Source organism: Lotus japonicus, chromosome 1 (assembly GCF_012489685.1).
Source record: "Lotus japonicus ecotype B-129 chromosome 1, LjGifu_v1.2".
In the NCBI taxonomy this organism is placed as follows: Eukaryota; Viridiplantae; Streptophyta; class Magnoliopsida; order Fabales; family Fabaceae; genus Lotus; species Lotus japonicus.
Window position 1 is genome coordinate 75,737,506 of NC_080041.1, and position 24,735 is coordinate 75,762,240.

At 38.5% G+C, this 24,735-nt stretch overlaps 4 protein-coding genes across 4 annotated transcripts; 3 read left to right on the top strand and 1 right to left on the bottom strand.

Annotated features, from left to right (window-relative positions):
- Nucleotides 1-77: 77 nt before the first annotated feature.
- On the top strand, nucleotides 78-3,150 carry LOC130746441 (uncharacterized protein At2g29880-like). Its single transcript, XM_057599070.1, has 3 exons — nucleotides 78-440; nucleotides 537-1,085; nucleotides 2,962-3,150. The coding sequence occupies exons 1-3, from the start codon at nucleotides 78-80 to the stop codon at nucleotides 3,148-3,150; spliced, it is 1,101 nt and encodes a 366-aa protein (XP_057455053.1).
- Nucleotides 3,151-7,421: 4,271 nt separating this feature from the next.
- LOC130746451 (uncharacterized) lies at nucleotides 7,422-7,865 on the top strand. Its single transcript, XM_057599082.1, has one exon. It carries the CDS (start codon nucleotides 7,422-7,424, stop codon nucleotides 7,863-7,865), a length of 444 nt encoding a protein of 147 aa, XP_057455065.1.
- An 18-nt stretch (nucleotides 7,866-7,883) lies between these two features.
- On the top strand, nucleotides 7,884-8,381 carry LOC130746460 (uncharacterized). Its single transcript, XM_057599092.1, has one exon. The coding sequence runs from the start codon at nucleotides 7,884-7,886 to the stop codon at nucleotides 8,379-8,381; it is 498 nt and encodes a 165-aa protein (XP_057455075.1).
- Nucleotides 8,382-20,247: 11,866 nt separating this feature from the next.
- Nucleotides 20,248-24,305, bottom strand: LOC130711568 (systemin receptor SR160). Its single transcript, XM_057561251.1, has one exon. The coding sequence runs from the start codon at nucleotides 24,086-24,088 to the stop codon at nucleotides 20,522-20,524; it is 3,567 nt and encodes a 1,188-aa protein (XP_057417234.1). The 5' UTR covers nucleotides 24,089-24,305; the 3' UTR covers nucleotides 20,248-20,521.
- Between the last annotated feature and the right edge of the window lie 430 nt (nucleotides 24,306-24,735).

Here is a 24,735-nt window from a genome sequence, read left to right on the forward strand (position 1 = left end):
TGGATATATAAAATTTCCTACAGTTTTTTATTGCTACTTTTTATAGTTGTCTCTTGCATTATATTATTTGTACAAGCATGACATCTGAAGTTACACAACAAGCTGTAAAAGTTAAAGTAGAGCGTAGGGCTTGGAGTGATGAAGAGTTTAATGCGTTATTGGATTACTTGGAAGAGGCTGTTGCTAATAACAAAAGGTGTGACGCTGGGCAATTTAAAAGTGGTACTTTTAAATGGTTGGAGCAAAAATTAGAAGCCAAGTTCCCTACAGCAGGCTTAAAGGTGAAACCGCATATTGAATCCATTGTTAGGAGGCTTAAAAATGAGTATAAGGAATTATATGACATGCTGAACACAAGTGGTTTTGGATGGGATGAAGTGAACAAGAAAATTCTTGTTGATAGCGATGATGTTTGGAATTCCTACATTCAAGCTAACAAGGTTATCCAATTGTTAAAGTCATTTATTGAATGTCTTGTTTATTTTTTTCTATATTAAATAGTTGATGTGGCTATTTTTACTGTTTCTTGCATGAAGAAAGATAACATTGTGAAGAATTATAGGAACAAAGTGTTTCCTCATTTTGACCGGTTGGTGATAATTTTTGGGAAAGATCGTGCCAATGGGAAAGGTGCAGAAGATCCCGCTGATGTTGTTGAGGACCTGGACAAAGAAGTTAATACTCATGGGAACAATATTACTGATGAACATATGGAGGAAGTTATTGGGTTAAGTGATGAAGATATTCAAGATGTCACTCAAACAATTTCCACTAATCAAAATAAAGTTAAGGAGAAAATTACTCACTCTGAAGGTCGCAGGGCAAGAAAAAGGTTAAAAGGAGAAGATGCAATTGCCAACAGCATGGATAAGTTTGTTGACCAGCTAGTGGAAGTTGTTGGAAAGTCTGCAGATAGGATGGGACAAATGGCTGAAAGTGTCAAGTGCATGGCTGAAGGTGTTAAAGTTGTGAAAGACTTTTATAATGATTCAAGGGGAATTGCTGATGAGTTGATGAAATTGGAAGATCTCACACCTAAGGAGCGCAACAAGGCTGGTCGTTTGCTTATGCAAAACCTCCCAATGGTGCATTTATTTTGGGGTTTTCAAGGCGAACACAGAGTTCAATTTGTGAGAGATTTACTTGAAGATAGCTAAGGGCATTGCAATTTGGAGTTACAAAATTTTATTATGCAGTTAAAAGTTATAACAGTTAGTAGATGAAGGAATTTGATCACGTTTTCTATTATTATAATTTGATGTTACTTGATGTTTTTTTCCACTAGAACTTAATATTTTATTATGGAGTAATAAGTTTGGCTATTATATATATGGTGCACTAAAAATGTACAGTTCTTACTTATTTTTTATATAATTACGTTGTTTGAAGTTTTTGTATGAGACTTGCTAGACATCAAAAATATGTTACATAATATACCGTAAACTTTTGGTATGACTTTGAAATTTTTGTACTATAAAATGCTATATAGTATACCGTAAATGTTTTCTAAAAATTTTACTATTTATTTTCTGAAAAGTTAATTCAATAAACTAAAAGAATTAATTTTTTTAATAAAGGGTATTTTTGTACATATATTTATTTTTTATACTATCTATTATTATCCATCACTTCACCAAACGTAGGATTGTATTAAGTTAAACAATACGAGAAGTTATACGATGTCTCACCAAACATTGTATAGTATTAAATTTTTATCAGGCCTCATACTATCAGGCCTAATACTATCAGGTCTTATACTATACAGCGTACCAAACACAGATATCATTAGTCCTTACACTTTTTTCCTCTGGAGATTCTACAAAGAGGTTTCATATATCCCATTGAAATTTGAACTTCTTAAAGAAAGAAAAAAAATGAAAAAAATCTTACGCTGCCACCATTGAAATTTCAGAAGTATAAAAGAATAGCTTTTAAAACTTAAACTTCCATCTTCTTCCTTATAATTACACTTCCTAAAGCAAAAACATTACACTTATAACTTAAAGAAATATATTCCTAAAAGTAAAAAACAAAAAAATTAGCATATGATACTTGAACTTTCGAAAGTATAAAATTTATATATCACTTGAAATTCTAGAAGCAAAGCAAAAATCTTTTAGGCTTCTAGAAGCAAAAAATAATTGGTGCAGATGGCAGGTACAATTTTGTCTAGTTCAATTCTTCACACTACTTTTCTACAATTGAAGACTGCCATGCTTGTTTAATGAAAACCTGGTTGGATCACTTGGGGCGCACACAAATACACCCGAATCAGATTGTAATAAATTTTGTACGATCAGCTTACTTAGAAAAGATTTGATATTCGATGTCAATAGTTGTGACATCCTGTTTTTTTTTTTTTAGGTAAGCCAAAATTAATATATATAGGGAGTACTATGGGTACTCCAACCAAGTACAAGATAAAAGGAAATATTAGCAAAGAGCTAATAGAAAAAGGAAAAACCCTAGCTGTGTCGTCAAATCAGTCACATTAAGAAAGTTTGACGCTTATACACATTGGCCCACTTGGTGCCCCAAAAGGGCCCGAATGAAAGACTTAACGCCTACATGAACCATCAAAGAAAGACATATCGATGAGTTTTTTCTTGTTGCCTGAATGAAAATGTGTCTATATATTTCAGGCAAAAGAAAATAGATGTAGTCTTAACTAAAGCCCAATGCCAAGCAAAACCCTAAACTACAAGTGAAGAAATTGGGTTCTTCTAAGCACTTAACCCAACATGAGGTGGAGCCTTAACCAGACACAAGTTGGGACCCTATTAGTAGTAGGATAGTGGACTTAGTCAGGCCAACATAATGATATCCTACATAAGAATTTAACTTTTTTTGACCAAAAAAAAAGAATTTAACTTTCACAAGAGTTCCTTGGTTCACGGTGGTGGCGCCTTTGAAGCGGAAGCCATAGCTTTACGAGATGGCATGTTAATGGCGTGGGAACAGGGGTATAAACAAGTAGCCTGTGATATTGACTGTGAGGAGTTAGTCACAATCCTTGACCGCACCCATCAGGACCTTGTTCTTCACCATCCTCAGGTTCTTGTGCTCAGGGAAATCATGAAACTTATGACTCGGGATTGGAGAGTGACCGTTAACTGGGTGCATCGTGATGGTAATGCAGCTGCAGATTGACTTGCTAAACATGGCCATAGCCTCTTGGCTCCTGGTTTCCATGCCATTAGTCAGCCGGAGAGCGAGCTTCAACTTCTCCTGCAGAAGGATTCTCTTGTTGTGCCGTAGTTTTCTTTTACTTGTCTGTTAATTTTCCGATGTATCAAAAAAAAATTGTATAAGGATGGTTTGGGAAGAAATTTTTTTGACGGTGTGCAAAATGTAATCCCAGATAGAAGTTTGGATTGAACTACTGAAGCTACGGCTTACTGGGCCTGGATGTTTTTCTACGTGACCTGAAGATGAAGTACCTTATAAATTAATGCAACTGTAATTTTGGATTCGATTTGGGTACCAAATAAAGATTGGGCCTCAATTTCATTCCTTCACCGGGCAAAGCCCGAACTTATTTTCCGCACAACACATAGGGCTCTACTTCTTCATCTTTGAGTTATGGACTTGAGAAAGTCCTTAAAACTTAAATGATAAATGGACTTATTTTGACCAAAAATAAAAAATAAAAAATTTGACTTATTCCTAAATCCTAACAATTACTGTGGCACCCTAACAACTACTTTAGTACTTCATTCATTTCATCTATAAAAGCTGTTCTGAATTATTCAGTGTTTTTTTTTTTTCTTTATCAGGTGTCTCCAATTTTTCAGAAAATTGTAACTATCAGTTCCGAATTCCGACAAATAATATTTTCCATATTTGAACTTGTGTTTTTACTCGGTCTAACTAGCTTACCAGTTTTTTATACATAACTTACTTACCGGTTACCTCTACATTAATACTTTTTGGGTGAATAAAATAGAATAATATCTTTCCTACCATAAAAGCATAATAATACCTTTGAAACAATTCAAATATGCGTATATTATCATGAATATATATTATTTCAGAAAAAAGAAATCTAATTGAAGGGAATGGTTGTTTGACAACTCAACACGCAGGGCAGGGAGCTGTGAACAAAAAAGAATAATGGAAGCTGGTAGACTCATAAATGAATATCCGCATCATATTTAATTCCTTTTTTCACATTTTCAATCAATAAAATAAAAATAAAAAATAAAGAGTTGTAGGGCTGGCGATTTTGGGCCATGCGGTGTTGATAAATAAAACTATAGCCACATGATATAAACTGAACTGGCACAGCACAGGTTAGTGGATCAAAACAATAATAAAAATTGGTGCACGTAACATATGGAAGATAGTTTGATTTGACCAAGTTAGGAATACAACTTCTACCCAAAAAAGAATACAACACCACGTGAAGAGTATATATGGGAAAAGCAATATTTCCAGAAAAAAAAGATTGTGATGTACACGCATGCATCTGTAACAGTTCTAAGTACATAGATACAGTTCGTAATGTTTTTGAATAGGTTTTGCAGAATTATGCTTTAAAATTGATTCAAATAATGGTGAAAATGGTACATGATAGATGAGTATAATTAACAATTGAAAGTATTTAGATTAAAAAAAATGCAATTCCTAAAGTTATCTCATGTGTAAATTTGGTGGATTAGAATAATTGATCGCGAGTTTCAGGTTTAACTCTTACATCTATATAAGTCAAGATTTGAATATCTCTGTATCTTACCCAAGAATGAGTATTTCCTATAGTTTCCTGGCATGCCACCTGCGTCATGTCCGATAGTTTGGAGGTGTTTTCTAAAAAATCTTAGAAGTTTAAGAACTTTACAGTTTTTAACACTTTGCGTTAATTAACATCGTAACTTATTAGTCAGTCGATCGCTACTGCGTAGTATGTCAACTATGCAGTGAAAAATTAAACTCAAAGCTATCAATTGTGAGAATGAAAAAATAAAATAAAAATATGCACACGTAGGAATAAGTTGTGACACCAAGTTTCAAAAAAAAAAATTTGTGACACCACCATATGAATAAATTCCAAATTTTGAGGCATTATGCAATCCAACCTTCTTTTTGAAGTGCCCACGGACATTAGCTTCGATTCTTCAAACAAGGTTAATTTACCTTGAACGCCTCATTCCCATTGACCCAAAACAAAATTTGAAGATTGCAATTGGAGACTCAACCTTTGGGGATTAAACAAATCATCCTTTTGTTTTCGAAAAACAATTTAAAAAGGAAAATTGTTAAAAAAACATGAGCACGTTGTTTAAGGACAAGACAAGCACGTGAGCCTCTACTAAAGTCCAAGTTTATCCTTGCATTTATCTACTAAACCCAACTTAAAATTTATAAATTACTTACTTTGAAAAGAATACGCATGGCATGGATGTCATAAATTATTGTTATTATTGGTAAAACAAATACGTAAAAAGCAGGGTCTGCCTCGAAAATTAGGTTCAAGTCCAAAGACTATGCAGGGTTAGCTAAGCTTCCTTGAACGTACATACCGGTGCCACCGGAGACCCCCACGTGGTCCCTCGTGTCCTGCACGTTCCTCCCCATATTTCAAAGACTTTCTTTCTTTATATTTTCCACGGGAATTTTTTTTTTAAGAGTCCTAAATAACTCGATTGAAAATATTTATATAATGTAGTTTTTTCATTCACAAGACTTAATACTAGCTGGGCCGATAAAGGCTCGTGGCCTAACTCGTCAAGAGTCATCCTAACCTGATCTGCTTATTAAAAAGACCAGGTTAAGGCTTTTTAAAAGATTAGTTAAGTTAAAAAGGTGGGATCATTGATTAAAAAAAACATGTTTATCTTGATAGCCCGACTTATTTACATAATTTATTTTTACTAATAATATAAATTAATGCAAAATGCTATTATGTAAAAATACATATTGGTTTGTTGACTTATATGCTAGTAGGTTAGGTCATACCTTAGAATTTGGCATATAACATATTAGACTTGGGTCATTAAATTAAATTGAAGGTAAGATTTAGGTCGCACAAAGTGATTTAGTTTGGTCCATTTTCACCATACCTGAGATTTTAGTTAAGAAGAATTAAACATATATCATCTAAATCAAATATTGATTGCTAGGGTTTTCCCTTTTTGAACTTCCCTTTTAAGTTTTTTTTTGGTCGAACCTTTTAAGTTTTCAAGTATAAGAACAATTACTTCATTTGGGTTTTGTTTTCCTTCTTGAAACAAATAAACCTCCATTCTCAGGGTCACTCTACTATATATAAATTGAATGAACAATATCATCATGTTGCATAACAGGGTGGGAGGGGTAGCTCACCTGGTTGAGCTAAGGATAGAAGTAGGTGTTGGAGATGGAGTTCCAAGGTTCGAATCCTGAGGAGGAGCATTTGTAATTACTAACAACTAACCACTAGCATTTGCCTATAAAAAAAAAGTTGCATAACACCTTTTTACAAATAGTAGTTATAGGTATGGACACGGTGAATCACTTAGATTTGTGGCGGTTTTTAGCCATTACACGTTGCAATTTTTTAATGGTACTTAGATTGTGGTCGTATATAATCATCACAAATGCTAGGGTGTTTACAAAAATGCTATCTATCAATAATTCTTTTTGCAAAATAGTTATAGCTAAGTTTTCTTAACTTGTTCCTCACTCCCAAGAAATCAAACTCAATAAAACATGTTTTGTGGTGATTTAATTTAAAACAGCCATAAAAGTAAGTGATAGAATAGAACAATAGGAATAATTTATTTATTCTATTTCCTGTAATTACGTAGGTAATTAGGTTTAGTCATTATTATTTAATCAACTGTATTTTGTATAAATACCTCATCTATTATCAATAATAGACATGGAAAACATTTCCTTCATGGTATCATTGAGCAGGTTCAGATCCTCTCCTTTTCTGACCTAATTTTAATTAATATTATTTTTTTTCTCTCCTCTTCAACCACCCAAAACTGTAGCCGTCGTCTGCAGCCTCCCAAGGGTCGCCGCCGCCGCTCCGTTGTCAGCCACCGAGTCGCCGCTCCTTCTCTCCCACCGCGCCTGCAACCCGTGGTTCTTCTCCTCGTGCGTTTTCCACAACCCGCGACAGCACCACCGTCCAGGCCGCTCGCTCTGCCGCTAGGTTGGTCGCGTCGCTCCCCTCCTGCCGCACAAGCACACGTCGGGCCCTCCTTGCCCGCGCCGCCACCTCCAACGGCCACTCCCTCTCTCGGATCCGCGTCCCACGTGAGACCGATCCACATAGAGGAAGAGACCCGACCCAACTCGGATCCGGGTCAGTCTCTTGATTCCGGTTCCCCAGCAACTGGCTTGACCAGACCGGATCGGCTCCACACAACCCGGTCCAACCGCTCCAGCCAGCAACCTTAAAAAAAATTATTTTACTCTTCTGTTTTGCAGTTTCAATGGCTACCTCCGACTCAACCACTGGCTCTCCAACCGGCAACACCACTATACTCCCTACGCCCACGACGCCGTCGTCCTCCTCTACCAAGCCGGATTTTCATCCGGCCCTTGCTGTCACCAATATCAAAAACAACATTCCTTTCAAACTCGAGATAGACAAGGATCATTATGCTTTGTGGGCTGAATTGTTTGAGACTCATGCTCACGCCACTCAGGTGCTCCACCACATCATTCCTCAAGCTGACATGGAGCCTCCTGCGCGCACCGATGCTTTCTATGCCCGGTGGGCCACTCTTGACTCTACTGTCAAACAGTGGATTTATTCCACCATCTCCTTTGACCTTCTCTCTACTGTTATGGAGAAAGGTGCTATGGCTACTTGGAACCGTATAGCTTCTATGTTTGAGGACAATCAAAACTCCTGTGCTGTCGCTCTCGACTAGGATTTCATCTCCACTCGCATGGAGGATTTTCCTAATGTTTCGGCATATTGTCAGCGTCTGAAACATATCTCTGATCAGTTGAGGAATGTTGGAGCCCCAGTTAGTGACCATCGTCTTATCCTCCAGTTGGTCTCTAGTCTCACTGAGCCTTTCCGTGGTGTTTCCACCCTGATCCGTCAGAGTGAGCCTTTGCTTCCTTTCCTCAAGGTCCGCTCCATGATGATTCTCGAGGAATCCAGTCTCGCAAAGATGTCAGGCCCTGCCTCTCAGACTGCTTTGCACACTTCTGCTTCCCATCCACGGGACTCTGATGATTCTTCTCAGCAGCGCACCACCAACCGCAGCAATCAGGGACACTCTAACTACCGTTCTGGGTCCGGGAAAAATCGTAACTATCAGGGTAGTTCTGGAAAACCTAAAAAGAAAGGTGGCTCCCGCTATACTGGATCATCTGGCTCCTCTGGTTCCTCTGCTGCAGCTCCTCCACCATGGTGCCCGCCTCCACAGGCATCCTAGAAACCCTGGGGTTGGCCTCCTCCCCCTGGTTGGGCCCCTTCCCCTTGGGGCATGCCTCCTTGTCCTTACCCCACCTCTCAGTGGCCGCGTCCCATGGGTCCTCCGCAGCAACCCGGCGTTCTGGGTTAGCGTCTTCAAGCCTACACCGCTACTGCTTCTCCAGCACCCACTGATATCGCTGCTTCCATGCACACCATGTCCTTGACTCCTCCAGACACCACGTGGTACATGGACACCGGCGCCTCGTCCCGTACTGCGGCATCTCAAGGTACTCTCACGTCTTATTCTAATTTAAGTTATTTAAATCAGAAACTGATAGTTGGTAGTGGTCAGGGCATTCCAATTCATGGTTCGGGACGCACTTCTATTCCCACCCCTCACAAACCTTTAGCACTCAACCATGTCTTGCACACTCTGCGAATTATTAAAAACTTAATTTCTATGCGACAACTCATTACTGACAATAATGTTTCTGTTTCTTTGGATCCTTTTGGATTCTCGGTGTCTGACTTCCAGACGGGGATGCCTCTTCTGAGATGTAACAGCCTCGGCGACCTCTACCCAGTCACCTGTTCCTCTCATTTTGCTGGTCTTGCTTCTGGTGTCTGGCACAATCGTCTTGGTCATCCAACTTCCTCAGCTTTAAATCACCTTAGGAATAATAAACTTATTTATTGTGACCCTTCGCGTTCTAGTACTGTTTGTGATTCTTGTGTTTTAGGCAAACATGTTCGGTTGCCTTTCAGTTCCTCTGAAACTATTACTTTGAGGTCATTTGATATTTTGCATAGTGATTTATGGACGTCTCCTATTTTAAGCACTGCTGGTCATCGTTATTACGTTTTGGTTTTGGATGATCACACTGATTTTTTATGGATGTTTCCTATCAGCAAGAAATCTCAGGTTTATGATATATTTACTACTCTTGCTACACTTATTAAAACTCAATTTTCTGCAAATATTAAATGTCTTCAATGTGATAATGGGCGTGAATATGACAATGATTCCTTTCGTCGGTATTGTCATGCTAATGGCCTTATTTTTCGCTTCTCTTGCCCTCACACTTCTTCTCAAAACGGCAAATCAGAACGAAAAATCCGCACCATTAACAACATGATCCGCACCCTCTTGGCTCATTCGTCTGTTCCTCCTTCCTTTTGGCATCATGCCCTTCAAATGGCTACGTACCTTCTGAACATTCTGCCCCGGAAGACTCTTCGAAATGATTCCCCCACTCAGCGGTTGTATCATCGTGACCCTTCATACTCACACTTACGTGTCTTTGGTTGTCTATGTTTTCCTTTTTTTCCTTCCGCTACAATAAACAAACTACAGCCACGATCGTCTCCCTGTGTTTTCCTGGGGTATCCGATGAATCACAGAGGTTATAAATGTTATGATTTGTCAAACAGAAAACTAATAATTTCGCGGCATGTTATCTTTGACGAATCTAGATTTCCTTTTGCTGATTTGCCCTTGGAATCTACGTCCTCTTATGATTGTTTCACCGAGGACCTACCTCCTTCTCTGATCCATCATTGGCAAACTACATCCACACGCCCTCCTGACCTTTCGATCCCACCGTCGAGTCCCACTGACTCTACGACGCCCTCACCGGCCCCCACCTCCTCACCTACTTCTTCCGCGCCTTTACCCTTGCCTCCGGTCCCACCTACACCTCCAACTCGTACCATGACCACCCATAGCATGCACGGTATTTCCAAACCTAAAAAGCCTTTTAGTCTTTCGGTCTCTATTGATGACCCGTCCATCTCACCCTTGCCTTGTAACCCAAAACAAGCCTTATCTGATCCTAATTGGAAGTTCGCTATGCAGCCTGAATTTAATGCTCTTATTAGAAATAATACGTGGGAGTTGGTTCCCCGTCCTTGTGATGTTAATGTTATTCGATATATGTAGATTTTTCGCCATAAAAAGCAGTCTAATGGTTTGTTTGAGCATTATAAGGCTCGTCTTGTAGGTGATGGCTGGTCTCAGATTGCAGGTGTGGATTGTGACGAGACTTTCAACCTCGTGGTCAAACCGGCTACCATACTGACAGTTCTCAGCATTGCTCTCTCCAGATCCTGGCCCATTCATTAGTTGGATGTCCATAATGCCTTTCTGCATGGTGATCTCCATGAGACTGTCTATATGCATCAGCCATTGGGTTTCCGCGACTCTCAGCACCCGGACTATGTCTGTCGTCGGAAGAAGTCTCTTTATGGTCTGAAACAGGCACCTCGTGCTTGGTATCAGCGGTTTGCTGACTATGTTTCATCTATTGGCTTCCAACACAGCAGTTCAGATCATTCCTATATTCTGCTATATGTTGATGACATCATCCTCGTTGCTTCTTCTCATGATCTTCGCAAATCCTTTATGGCACTTCTTGCCTTTGAATTTGCTATGAAGGATCTGGGTCCTCTTAGTTATTTCCTTGGCATCGCTGTCACTCGGTATGTCGGTGGCCTTTTCCTCAGTCAGAGCACTTATGCTAGTGAGATCATTGCCCGCGCCGGCATGGCGTCGTGCAACCCTTCTGCTACTCCGGTTGACACCAAGTAGAAGCTCAGTTCTTCTTCTGGGACTCCTTGTGAGGATGTCACGTTGTATCAGAGTCTTGCTGGTGCCTTACAGTACCTCACCTTCACTCATCCTAACATTTCCTATGTTGTTCAGCAGGTGTGCTTGCACATGCATGCTCCCCACACCGAGCATATGCTTGCTATGTTCGTGGCACTCTGACTTACGGTCTTCACTTGTATCCCTCCCCTATTGAGAAACTTGTTTCTTATACGGATGCTGACTGGGGGGATGTCCTGCACCAGACGCTCTACTTCTGGCTACTGTGTTTTCCTCGGTGACAATCTTATTTCTTGGTCATCTAAGCGGCAACCCACACTATCTCACTCTAGTGCTGAAGCTGAATATCGGGGTGTTGCTAATGTTGTCTCCGAGTCTTGTTGGATCCGCAATTTACTTCTAGAGCTTCACTTTCCTCTCTCTCAGGAAACATTGGTCCACTGTGACAATGTTAGTTCCATCTACCTCTCTGGAAATCCAGTGCACCATCAGCGTACCAAACATATAGAGATGGATATCCACTTTGTTCGGGAAAAGGTCGCGCGTGGTCAGGCTCGCATCCTTCATGTTCCTTCTCGTCATCAGATTGCGGACATTTTTACTAAGGGCCTTCCTCGGGTCCTCTTTGATGATTTTCGTTCCAGTCTCAGCTTCGGTGAACCTCCCGCTTCGACTGCGGGGGTGTGATAGAATAGAACAATAGGAATAATTTATTTATTCTATTTCCTGTAATTACGTAGGTAATTAGGTTTAGTCATTATTATTTAGTCAACTGTATTTTGTATAAATACATCATCTATTATCAATAATAGACATGGAAAACATTTCCTTCAGTAAGTATAACAAGTGATTCTTATTTTACTTTGTTCACCCATCATTTTTGTAAATTGAATGAATTGAACTACCTCATCATGTTGCAAAACACCTTTTTGGAAAATAGTTCTAGCTAGCCTTTTTGTTAACTTGTTCTTCACTCACAAGGAATCAAACTCCTATATATGTTCAATTAATTATCTCTTTCCAGCTGATAGGGAAATTGGAAATGCAGCCACTGTGATCTTAGTTAAGCAACTGCAAATATTGTAAACGTTAATGCGTGGTTGAATATTCTAGTTTTGTGTGATAATATTGAATTAATATTGTATGCATCAAAGGAAAGGAACATTTAAAACATTTTCACGTCTCAATTATTTGAAACTTGAAAGGTAGTGGAGAACTAGTTTATTTTTTAAAATGAGTTGTGGCGTTCAAACGCGTCGAGTGCATGGCCCAGATTTGAATCTAATTAACAAGGTTCTCTTTTTAGTAGACAAGCCAAAGGTTTTATGCTGAACCATGTCCGGTGAATGAGGAACCCCATGCACGAATTATGGAATTATTAATTAATTCTAGCTCTCCTAATAAATTAATAATTGAGTCGTGTTCACTTTTGCCAAAGCTTTTCCAGTTACCCTAAGTTCCCCCCACTCATCATCGCTCACCTACCATTTCGTGCCATAACTTACAACTATTAAGATCCTCCACATTTTTAATTAGGCTTCAAATGATAAACAAGGTCACACTCTAGACCCGAGTCCAAAGCCCAATAGCAAGAGAGACAAATGGGAAATACTACTTATACCTTTCTCCCTATGTTTCTTTTCTTACTTTCATTTTTAAAGTTGTAACAAATGTATTAAGAAATAATATTTAATGTTTTTTTAAAATTGAAATTATTACCTAACTTCCAAAGAGAAAAAGGAAGATGCACCGACGGTGTAAAAAATTTTTACGCCGTCAACCAATTAGATTTCAAGGATGTGTTACGTCAATTAATGAAATTGAATAAAAAGAGAGATTTTCTCACATCCTAGAGAGATTTTCTCACATCCTTAAAATCTGATTGGTTGACGGTGTAATGCATAGAAACTAAACTCACTTCCAAATGTATATTCATCTCTCTTATTGATTTTACCTCATCAATTTCTTACCATGTTAAAATAAGGGTATAATTGGTAAAACATAATTAATAATCCTTGAAATTATAAAAGTAACAAATAAATAAGAGACGACAAATTTATAGCATGAGGAGGAGAATTTATAAAAGATAGTGCGGGTTATACATGTAGATTTTGATATTGACCTCTATCATACATGTAATTTGCAGTTTCAAACTGCTACTATCACATTTAAAAAAAATGTAGTGGTAAAAAATTGTCAGCAGCTATGAACGCTCATAAGATGTCCAAAAATTTGTATGTTCAATACTCCCTCCGTCCTCATTTATAAGTCATTTTTTTACCTAATTCTCAAGATTAAGAAACGTAGTTGCTCACAATAAATTGGTAAAAAGTTTCATCAACTTTCCTAGATTGCCCATGAATATTTTCTCTCTCTAAATTAATTATCTTCAAAATCACACTATCTCTTTCATATTAATTAAGGGTAATTTTAGAAAAAGGTATTAAATGTTTAATTGGTATTATAAACTTACTTATATTTTGGGGAAAAAAAAACTCTTAAAAAGTGAATTATAAATGGGGACAGAGGAGTATCAATTTCCTTTTTTTCTAAAATATATTCAAAGAAAACTAACAAGTAGCAAGAAATTATATTACTTAATGGTGTTTATTATTGTTCTTCCTGAATCTGAGCAATAGATTGCTCTCAATCTCTTGTGATGGTTAAATTGCAAAGAAAAAAAGAATACAATGGGAAAACATGTAAAATGGAGCAGGAAGGTAAATATTGGCATGCTGAAGAAGAAGCACAATTGTGGTGTCTATAGGACATGATCATACACAATAAATAAAGCTTCACGATCATGTCAAACCCATGAAAGCATGTGGATGCTGATCCAGTAGTCACAATTGTGCTCCCTGAGTGACACGGTTGTGCCTTTCATCGCAGCAGAGAGCCGAATGAAATCTAATTATTTCTATTTAAAGAGGGCTTGGAAAAAGGAAAAGGAAAAGAAGAATACAAGCAAAGAGGTGACCGTGCAAACACACAAAGAAGACTGCTAAAGAGCTCTAGAGAACAAGAAGCATGGAAGACTTATGCTTAATTTGTTTCTATAAGATATTAGCTACTAAGTTTTTTTATGGTTTCTATTTGTATTATGAGTAGCTAAACTCTTTCCCTTGAGGAAGCAATGTTTGTATTATGAGTAGCTAAACTCTTTCTCTTGGTAAGGAAGCAATGTAGGAGATGATTTAAACCTGATATCATATATGTTATTTCAATTCAATTATAATTATGTTTCTTTTTTACATGCTTAATTCTATACGTCAATAGGAAGATATAGTTTACTCTTGATCGGTGAAGATTGTTGGGGTTGATTGCAATGTAAGACTCACATTGCTAATGTTGATGAAGTAATTAGAAAGCAGTAAAGAAAAACATCTTGAAGAAGCCTCACATTGCCTAGCCTGGATTTGTTGAAAGGAGTCAAATGCTATGTATAATTAAGGACCTCAAGTTCCTTGCTACAACACACCAAGTATCGGGAAACACTTTAAGTTTATAATATTTGTGTTTTCTTGTTCTATGCTCTTATTTTTAGAGTATTGTGTGAAGATGTGGTTCAAATATTTGTTTTGGGAAATGTGAGTGTATTGGTTTCATGAGGTGGTTGAGAGTGAAGTTTTTGTATTATAACAATTTTCACATATAATTGTCAATTTTGACAATAGCCATATTTTTCTACAATTTTAGATCTTTCACGTTATATTCTTATACTGTTAATTACGGTCATTCTTATTTTATTTCTTCAAGCTATGTTCTTTCATAATAAAGTAGTATAGTAATTATGTAAGAATCACTCACTTTTTTCATTCTTCATTCGTTTCTCCTTCAATCATAACAATTTAAAAATTTTCTCATTTTTCTTTGATATTATTTTATATCATTTTCACCCCCATATGTCTAAACAGAGAATTATATTGAAGTGTGCAAGGTCCGCAAATAACAAGAAATTGACAGTTGTGACTTGTGAGGAAATTAAAAGATGAATGATGAAATGGTGGCCGTTTGATTTTGGTTTTTAGTGGTAAGGTGACGCTTACATCAATGGATAGAAAGGTGGGGCCGTATAGAGATCACACGTGGGCAGGGCAGAATGTAATGCAATGCAATTATTTAATGTGCCCCACTTGCCCCTTCTTTCAGGTCCCACTTGTGCAATGCCATGGATTTTTGCCTTCTACCTTTAATCCCCTCCATTTTTAAAGGCAGATTTTTTATTAGAACATTGATTTGATAAGCTAGTTCAAAGTAATATGTGAAAATGAACACATTTATGTTCATCACATCACATAAAAATAAACTAAAACATTATCTTTAAATGTTATAAAACTCACATAAGAAGTAGAATTACTTACATCTAGTTTCAAAAAGAATTACTTACATGCCCATTTATGTAAGTATCTAAATGTTCTTTCATATTTTTCTCTATCAATTCTTATGTGGCGGAGAAGGTGGGAATGATAGGACGTACGTTTAAAGATTAGTATCAATAATGATATTTTCTATCATCTGTTCACTTTTTTTCTATCACTTATTTAATAGTTTCATATTTTTAATAATCACTCACTTTTAAAAGGAAAAGAAGAGGAAATTTTAAACCCTCAACTAACTTTACCTCTTTAATTGCTAACGATCATCACATTAAGCATACATTTATAAAAGTTAGTCATATAAGTTACATTGGTCACATTAAGCATAAATTTATTTAAATCAAGCAACAAACTCATATCATTAGCTACAAAAAGGTTATGATGAACACAAAGAACCAAATTAATAAAATTTATCCCACTAACCTTCATATAGATACACATATCAATTATGTTTACTACAAAATCAAATGACGTAGTTAATGGTACCATTGAACATGAGATAGCATTATCGGTAAACCTATTTTAGTTTGTATATTGACTTCTTTAACATACGCCCCAAATTAACTTTTCCCATGCTCAAGAAACCTTTTGTTTAATCCATATAATCTTCTTACAAGTCATCAGTTAGAAAAGCGATCGTTACGTTCATTTGGTGAAGTTCTATCATAATGAGCCACCAAAACCAGATTAATCCTCAAAGATTCCTTCTTTGAAACCTAAGAGAAGGTCTTTCAAGCCTTGTATCTTTCAATGTTGCCGATAATTCTAGCCTCATATCTTTCAATGATTCCTTTCTAGTCACGATGAGTCTTAAAGACCGACTTACATCCAACTCGTTTTGAACTTTTTTAGAAAACTCAACTAGATCCCATAATTTGTTGTAGTCTATTGATTTTAAGGCTCTTCTCAATTAGAATTGAACCACTTTTGTAGAATTTCTATGCTTCATGGTTTGTTTGAACGAGTATTGATTTTCGTAAATTCTCGAGTCACATTCATTTCCAAGTGAATAAACTACATAATCATGTGAAATATTTGATCTTTTATGTCATTCGGATATGCTTAATGTTTTTTTCCTGTGCTTTTTCCACCACTTGCTCTTTTCTTATTTGCACATTGTCACTTGGCTCATAATTTTCAGGTGCATTTTTTGGGTTTGGCACATTAATTTGCTGTTTTCTCTTATTATGTGGTTGTAATTAGGGATGTTCATAGTCGAATCAAACCAATTTAAACACTCAAACCGATCTAAAATATCGTTGTTTAGTTAATGGATTGATTCTATTTTCAGTTCACATATCCAAAAACGAATTGGAAGTATTTTATTTATTCAAACTATTATATACATAATTACCAATTTACCCAAACTTATTATGTTGTATTCTATTGTTGCCCATAACTTTAACCCTAAGGTGTTGAGCCCTTGCTAAGTTAGAAGTCGTCTCAGATAGTTTGAAATTCATTCACTTAATTACATCTTAATTCTCTCTCGCACAGTAAGCCTCTCACTGTTGCGCTTCTCTCTGTCACACGACGTTGTTCACACTTAACAGTAAATGCTTTGATTTAGAAACAAGATAACTCTAAATCCCTCATTTCTATTTTATTTGGCTATTTTGTTGTTGTTGTTTTGATTGCAATTTCTCATTTGAAGTCGAGTTCATACTCTTTTACTGCTTCCAGCTGAAAGTTGTTTAACAACCGGAAAAAATATTTTTGATTGAGTAATGATACATATACACCTCACTTTCTCTTCCATCTCATTTCCACACATTTTCCTTTTTATCTCTCTCTGCATTTCTTGTCACATCACAAATCATATCACTAATTTCTCTCTCATTTCTACCTTATCTCATAAGTCATAAGAAGAGGTGGAAAAGTGGTGTGTACACAACATTATTCGTTCTTATTTTGCAATGTTGTTTTCTATTTCATTATTCATTTCAACCTTCACATTTTTATAAACCAAAATTAAATCCAGTCTAAACTGATAAAATTGGATTGGATCGGTTCGAATTTCAAAAAAAAAAAACCGATTGTATTATTAATTTTTAAAATTGAAGTGATCAGATTAGATGGATTTTCCCTTTAAAATCAAATTAGTCCAGACTGCGAACACCTTTTCCTGTGATACATGAGGAACAACAATGTGAGGAGAAACACTAGTTGAATAGTTTCAGTTTGACTTTCTCAAATATTCATTTTTCGTGATTCGTCACTCCCACTAAACTTACCACTGACACTCTTAATGAACCGAGCATTACTAGACTTTATTGTTCTTGTACTATGGTTATGACAATATATAGAACATGTACCACTTTAATTTTTCAAGATAACTAATGAAGTAGCCGCTTATTTTTCTTTCATCAAACTTCTTTTTCACGTTGATTATATATCCTTACTTTTGCTCGATAAACTCAAACATAACGGTTCCTTAAACTGGGTTTCCTCCCTTTCTATAGTTCTTATGGAGTCTTAGGAACCACTTTACTAAGAACCTTGCTAAGCAGATATGTAGTAGTCTTGAATGCATGCATTCAAGATGATAAATGGCGAAAGCGATGACATCGTATTGCAATGGCGACGTTGTAGTGTAGGGTACCCTTTCCGACAACACCAAGAGTTGGCTCACGTGTCAGCCAAACCTGCACACTGAAAGCCCTACATGTGACTGCGAATGTGTGAACCACACGAATCTCAACTCTTCAACCCCTTATTGGGCTTTTGAAAACATCTCCTAGCTATCAAATTGCAAAAGCTCCATTCATCCACATGCCTCAAATCAAATACTACCCCTACAGTTTTGGGTCAAACAGTTCTTCCATCACACTTGCTCCTTACAAAAATGCACATCGGTTCATGGTTGTAAACACATTCAACCCCTATTTTCAAAGCCTCTTTTTGTGAACTTAGGTAAAGGTACAAAAACATTGGAAATAGTAAATACCATGTAGTACTATTGTAAACTTTTTAATTAACCTTATATTAATTACTTTCTTGTGTTATTGGGAGATGAAAGAAGGGAACACAAAAGATTCCTAGCGGATTATCCACGATAGTAAGTTAATTATTTGGTAATTTAATCGTACGTATGTACCTTAATTATGTACTTTCATAAAGACACAAGCATTGTAATTATCTAAATCGATCTAATGACATTAGAGGACTAAGGTGTCTCCAACTCGTTCAGACTTGTAACCCAAGCAGTGGAACAAGAAACGACAGGAGATTAACACAAAATAAATTAAAACTAGCATGAAGTTAGTGAGAAAGAAGAAACAAACATATAGCATGCATTATACCAATAATTTAGTCTCTGAAAGTACTAGTAAGGGATGGTCATGATGAGTATTTAATAGGTAAGACTTAAGAGGTTAAGTGTATATTGGGAAATCATTTCACATATGGATTCTGATGAAGTTCAAATCAATTTTTGAGAGAAACTTTCATGAGTAACAGAATTGATTCTGAAAAAATAAAAGTTAATTTAAATATATGCTACAACTATTTGTGCATCAATGTGTAATATTGTATGACCAACACATTGTTCTCACGCTCTCTTTCTCTTCTCAGATAGTCAGATGCACTTTTGATTTTATTTCAACCAGTTTATGTTGGTATACGGAAATATTGTAGATGATTATCCATTTATCCCTCACACAACACAAAGGGACATATACAAAAGTTAAATTGCACCTGTAAATTTAATACAAGATATGTTAAATAAAACCCTTGTTATTAGTACGGGTAATTTCAATTAATACAATCAAATACTCTCTCCGTTCCTATATAACTGACACTTTAAGGTTGTTGCACACTTATTAAAAAATAACAGTTAATGTTCTTGTTTTATTAAAATTACTATGTAACTTCCTATTATAACCTTTATCTCTCTTATTAATTCTAACTTTTCAAGTTACTTACCACCAATAAATGAAGGGTACAATTGATAAAGTATAATTAATGCTCTCTTGAACTTTGTAAAGTGGCAGATAATTAGGAACAAAATTCAGCTAGAAATAGTGTCAGTTATTTAGGAACGGAGGGAGTTACACCCTTGTTATGAGTACGGGTAATTTGTCTTTTTTCTAAGGGTACCATTTTTTATTATTATAGTTCTGGCAAGGATTTCACAAGTACGTGGCCACTGGAGGGGCACATTGTCCCAGTCACTGAGAAAGTAATAATTTACCACGTCCATGGTCCAGATCACGTGCCATGCACGACACCCATGGAGAACAGACAAAATGGATTCAATTCAATTACACACTTCTTTTTCGTAATCAGAAATGAGCAATCATCAGTCATGAGCTCATGAGGTGAAGATTCTTGATAATTATGAAAAATATATTACTACTAGCTAGTAGTTTCGTATGAAAAGTTTTGCAATTATGAGACTGGAGATTTTGATAAAAAATGGCCCAACCAAATTGCTATCTGTGGGAGAAAGTTGAACCGGCCCCTTAAAAGCTAGTTTCTATGTGGTCCGAACTATCATTAATCATCCTAAATCGTGTGACAATAATTACTATATATAACCCTCAGTTTTAATTGGTTAAGGTTAGGTCCTTAAATTCCTTTGTTGCTTTCATATTTAACAAATGACATTTACTTCTTATTCTATATCCAAGCTCTTTTATGCAATCTTAATTCTGGTGACACTCTAGCTTAACTTGAAGAGAGCAGGGTATAAATTTCTCAATCAAGAAAGTTGATGTTGGACTCAATTTAAGGACATGTTTTGACGTATAATATTGCAAATGGGATCAAAAATTGCAGTTGATGAAATGGGAGGGGGAACAAATCAAACAAATAACCTATAGAAAGGGCCAAAAGGTCCTTCACTTAGTCACCATCACTGGGGTCGCAGATTTAACAGAACCATTTTCAGGTTCATATCTGAATATCTGAATGAGAAGTACTTTAAAATTCTACGAAATTTAACACAGGTGGTAGCAACTGAACCTTGTTTATATACAAGTTAAACAACATGTTTTATGTATAAAAATAACAAGAACTACATACATAAAAAGACCCTGCAGGCGATTCGATCCTCTAATATCACTGGTATATAATTTGAAGCGGCAAAGAAGATGGGAAAAATCTTTTGTGGAGCTAGCTGGTTGGAACTGTCATCTCCTCAATGAACACCCTTAAAATTTTCCAGAATTTGGCTGCCTAATGCTTGCTCAACTCAGGGACTTCCTTGATGCTCATCTCCACCATTTCGACAGCATTGAAACCTTCATCATCAGTGGCTATAGTGGACTGAGAATCCATCCCGGACCCTGCTTGGATTTCCTTGAACATTGCCATGACTTGAATCATTGTAGGACGCCGCCACGGTCTGTCATCCAAACAAGCACAAGCTACCTTCAAGTGCTGCAAGAGCTCAATCTCCAGATTGGGGTCTTCCTTCATGAGCTCTGGATCGAAAACATCGCTTATTTTCAGTTTGGCATGTTGTTTAACCCACCCCACAAGATTATTGTCACCAAAATCAGCCGAATCTGTTGGCCTTCTCCCTGTTAAAAGCTCCAGCAGAACGACGCCGTAGCTATAAACATCACCTTTTGTGGAGCATCTGAAGCTCTGATAGTACTCGGGAGGAACATAACCTGGTGTGCCGGCTAGCGTGCTGACACTTAGATGAGTATCCATAGCACTCATCATTCTAGCCATTCCAAAATCAGAGACCCTGGCTTCAAGGTTTTCATCAAGTAATACATTGCTAGATTTCATGTCCCTGTGAATGATATGGGGGATACAATTGTGGTGAAGAAAAGCCAACCCTCTAGCAGCTCCGATTGCAATCTTCCTCCTCACATTCCAATTCAGCTTGATCCCAGCTTTCTTCGGGTCATGCAGAACATCTTCAAGGCTTCCATATTTCATGTACTCATAAACCAAGAGCCTTTCCTCTCCAACCTTGCAGTATCCCAGAAGAGGAACAAGGTTCCTATGCTTAATTTTCCCAATGGTTTCCATTTCAGCAGTGAATTCCCTGTCCCCTTGTCCACTCACATGTATCAACTTCTTGATGGCAACCACACTCCCATCCTTCAATTGAGCCTTGTAGACGTCACCAAAACCCCCTGAACCAATGAGGCTGTCATTGTGAAAGCCATTGGTGGCTTCGAGAAGATCAGCAAAAGTAAGCTTCCGGAGCGGCTTCTCAAACGTTGCGAGGTTTATGCTGAGCGCTTCACGCGCACTGGTGAACTTCCAGCTGACATTATTGGCATTGCCTGAATGAGAATTGCCATTTCCATCAATGTAGCCATCAATTGCAGCCTCCTTCTTCTTCCTCCTTTTCTTAGTCTCAATTGCAATTATAATCAAACCAAACACACATAACAGGGAGAACAACAATCCCATAGCCACACTCCCCGCAAGAGACGCCTGCTTCCTATGCGACCTCTGATGCTGAGCATCAGCACTCACTCCTGTATCAGTCCCACACGGAAGAAGAGGAACCCCACACAGACCAGAGTTGTTCAAGAACCGCGCAGACGGAAATGTATCGAATTGACCCGATTCGGGAATCATCCCATTGAGTAAATTGTTTGACAAATCCAGCTCAGTGAGCAATGAAAGCCCTGTCAATGCCTGTGGAATCTGACCTTGGAGCCTGTTGTAGGAGAGGTCAAGGATGTTGAGATTCTTCACCCTCCCAAGCTCTTGAGGAATGCTACCAGAAAGGTTATTGTGCCCCAAATTCAATATATAGAGATAGTACATTTCTCCAAGTTCCTTAGGTAAAGGACCAGTCAACATGTTGTGAGACATATCCAGAAAGATCATGGAACCAGTGTTTTTAAACGTGGGCTGAATCTTACCTCCATAAACCCTAGTGAAATTACAAGGGTTCCTCGTAGAAATCCTGTTCAGCTGCTGCTGGCTAATCCCTGCAAACTCCAGCAAGTTTCCTGCACCATGGCACTCCCTGCTCCCATCATTCTTGATGTACACATACGTCTTCCCGCTGATGAAATTCACCCTGATCTTCCCCGATTGCTTGAAAAGCTCCGGCGGGATTGGCCCGGTGAGTTGATTAGTGTTCAGATCTAGCCAAATCAAGCTAGGACAATCCCCGAGCTCCGGCGGGATGCTACCGGAGAACGAGTTGTTGCTGAGCTTGAGGATCGCGAGGTTCGTGAGCTTCCCAATCCACGGTGGAATCTCGCCGCTGAGCTTGTTGTTGGAGAGGGAGATCCAATTGAGCTTGGTGCAGTTCACAAGACCGGAGGGGATGTTCCCGGTGAACTCATTGAAGTCCAGGATGAGATTCTCCAAGCTCTGCATCTTGCTCAGCTCAGGGGGGATCTCACCATGGAGCTGGTTCAGCCACATGATCAAATCGCGAAGCTTCGTGAGGGAACCCAAGCTCGGAGGGATGGTTCCGGTGAGGAAGTTGAAGCTCAGGTCGAGCGCGACGAGGTTGGAGCAGTTGCTGAGCGTGGCCGGAACAGGACCGGTGAAACGGTTATTCTGCAGGAAAAGCTCCTTCAAATTGTTCATCGGATCCTCGCAGAGCCACTCCGGGATTGAACCGGTGAAGTTGTTGGAGCTCAGATCCAGCGATTCCAAGCTCGCGAGCTTGGAGAGCTTCTCCGGGAGAGGACCGACGAACTCGTTGAACGACACGGCGAGCTGTTTGAGGGTGGCGATTTCTGTGAAAACTTCCACCGGGAGTGCGCCGGTGAAGCGGTTGCTGGAGATGTCGAGGGACTCCAGGGAGGAGCAGGAGCCGAGCTCGGCGGGAACTGCGCCGGAGAGGTTGTTGGAGGACAAGTCGAGCTCGACGAGTGTGGTGCAGAGGTCGGCTAGCCCCGCCGGAATCTGACCGCGGAAGTGGTTTCCGGCGAGGTAGACGAACTTGAGTGAGCCGGAGGGGAGTGAAGGAACCGCGCCGGAGAATTGGTTGCCGGAGAGGTTGAGGTGGAGGAGGCTCTTGCAGGGGGAGAGAGTCCTCGCAATGTCGCCGTAGTATTTGTTTGCAGAGAGGTCAAGATGCTGAAGCGAAGAGCAGTCGCCGAATGAAGGAATGGAGACGGTGAAATTGTTGGCGGCGAGGTCTAGATACTCGAGAGAGTTGCTCGCGGCGGAGAAGTCAGTTTCGCCGGTGATTTTGTTTCCCCGGAGATTCAAGTGGGTTAACCCAGTAGTGAGAACCCAGGGGAAGACGGCGGGGCCAGTGAACTTGTTGTAAGAGAGGTCAAGGATTTGCACGGTGGAGCTGAGCTTCCAGCGCGGCGAATCAAATTCCAGGAGGTTGTTGGAGAGGTTGAGGGATTGGAGGTTGGAGCAGGAGGATAGAAACGACAAGGCGGAGAAGGGACCGGAGAAAGTGTTTTGAGATAGATCTATGGCGGTGAGTGAGGTGGCGCAGGTGGTGGAAATGGCGGCGGAGGAGGTGAGGTTAGTGGATTTTAAGGTGAGGAGGTGGAGGTGGTCGAGGGTGAGAAGGTAGGTGGCGACGACGGTGAGGTTGGTGTTGAGGGGGATTCCGGTGAGGACTATGGATGTTATTGTAGTTTGGTTACAGGTGATTCCGGTGAAGGAGCATGGGTTCCGGTTCGGGAGCCAGTTCGGGAGGAGGTTCGGGTTGGGGAGAGTGGCTTTGAAGTTGAGAAGGTTCTCCGTTGGGTTGTTGAGTCTGGAAAAACATGGTGTAGGGTGGAGAAAGAAAGATAAGAGGACCAATAATAGCGAGAGAGAGATGGTGCTGTACATGGGTTTCATTTTGTGAGAAAGAGAAAAAGGAGAGTGATGATAAGTGGTGGATGGTCTGAGTGAGTGTCTCTGTCTAGGTGTAGCTGCTTGGTTTAGGGTATGAGTTTCTCTGCTGCCATTAGAGAGAGAAAGAGAGAGAGCTCTGATGAGAAGCTCTGTGTGTGTTTGTGAGAGAGAAAGAGAGAAAGGGAGAGTAGTCAGTCAAAAGTCGTAGTGAGGATGGTAAGAAGGGTATTTATCAAGTTGTATGGAGGAGTGGACACAGCTAGCTGTTTGCTCACATGCCATGTGACACTCTCTCCCTTATTAATCTCTAATCTTTAGGAATACTAGTATTTTATAAGCTGGACATGTATATACATTTCCACTTTAGTTTAATCTATTTTTTTATCAACAAAATTGGCAGTAATAAGAATAATCACTTTGAAGCTATGATATCACATTAACCGGATATACATTATCGAATTAATTTTTCTCCATATATATGTCGCCCAAATGTTGAACTCTAGATAAAATGTTTATGGTGTCCAACTGTTTACTAGTTGTGTTGGTTATGCTTAATATTCTGATACATGGTGATTGATGTGATGCTGTCTTCTTGTTATTAATTTTTACTAATTTCTATAATATTGTCTCACTTATCTTCATCTTTCTTA

Excerpts from the sequence above, each read along its gene's own strand:
- LOC130746441 (XM_057599070.1), top strand. The coding sequence starts at position 78 with ATGACATCTGAAGTTACACAACAAGCTGTAAAAGTTAAAGTAGAGCGT. Across the intron at positions 441-536 it reads CCTACATTCAAGCTAACAAG|AAAGATAACATTGTGAAGAA; the intron begins GTTATCCAATTG and ends TCTTGCATGAAG. Across the intron at positions 1,086-2,961 it reads TTATGCAAAACCTCCCAATG|GGGTATAAACAAGTAGCCTG; the intron begins GTGCATTTATTT and ends GCGTGGGAACAG.
- LOC130746451 (XM_057599082.1), top strand. The coding sequence starts at position 7,422 with ATGGCTACCTCCGACTCAACCACTGGCTCTCCAACCGGCAACACCACT.
- LOC130746460 (XM_057599092.1), top strand. The coding sequence starts at position 7,884 with ATGGAGGATTTTCCTAATGTTTCGGCATATTGTCAGCGTCTGAAACAT.
- LOC130711568 (XM_057561251.1), bottom strand. The coding sequence starts at position 24,088 with ATGAAACCCATGTACAGCACCATCTCTCTCTCGCTATTATTGGTCCTC.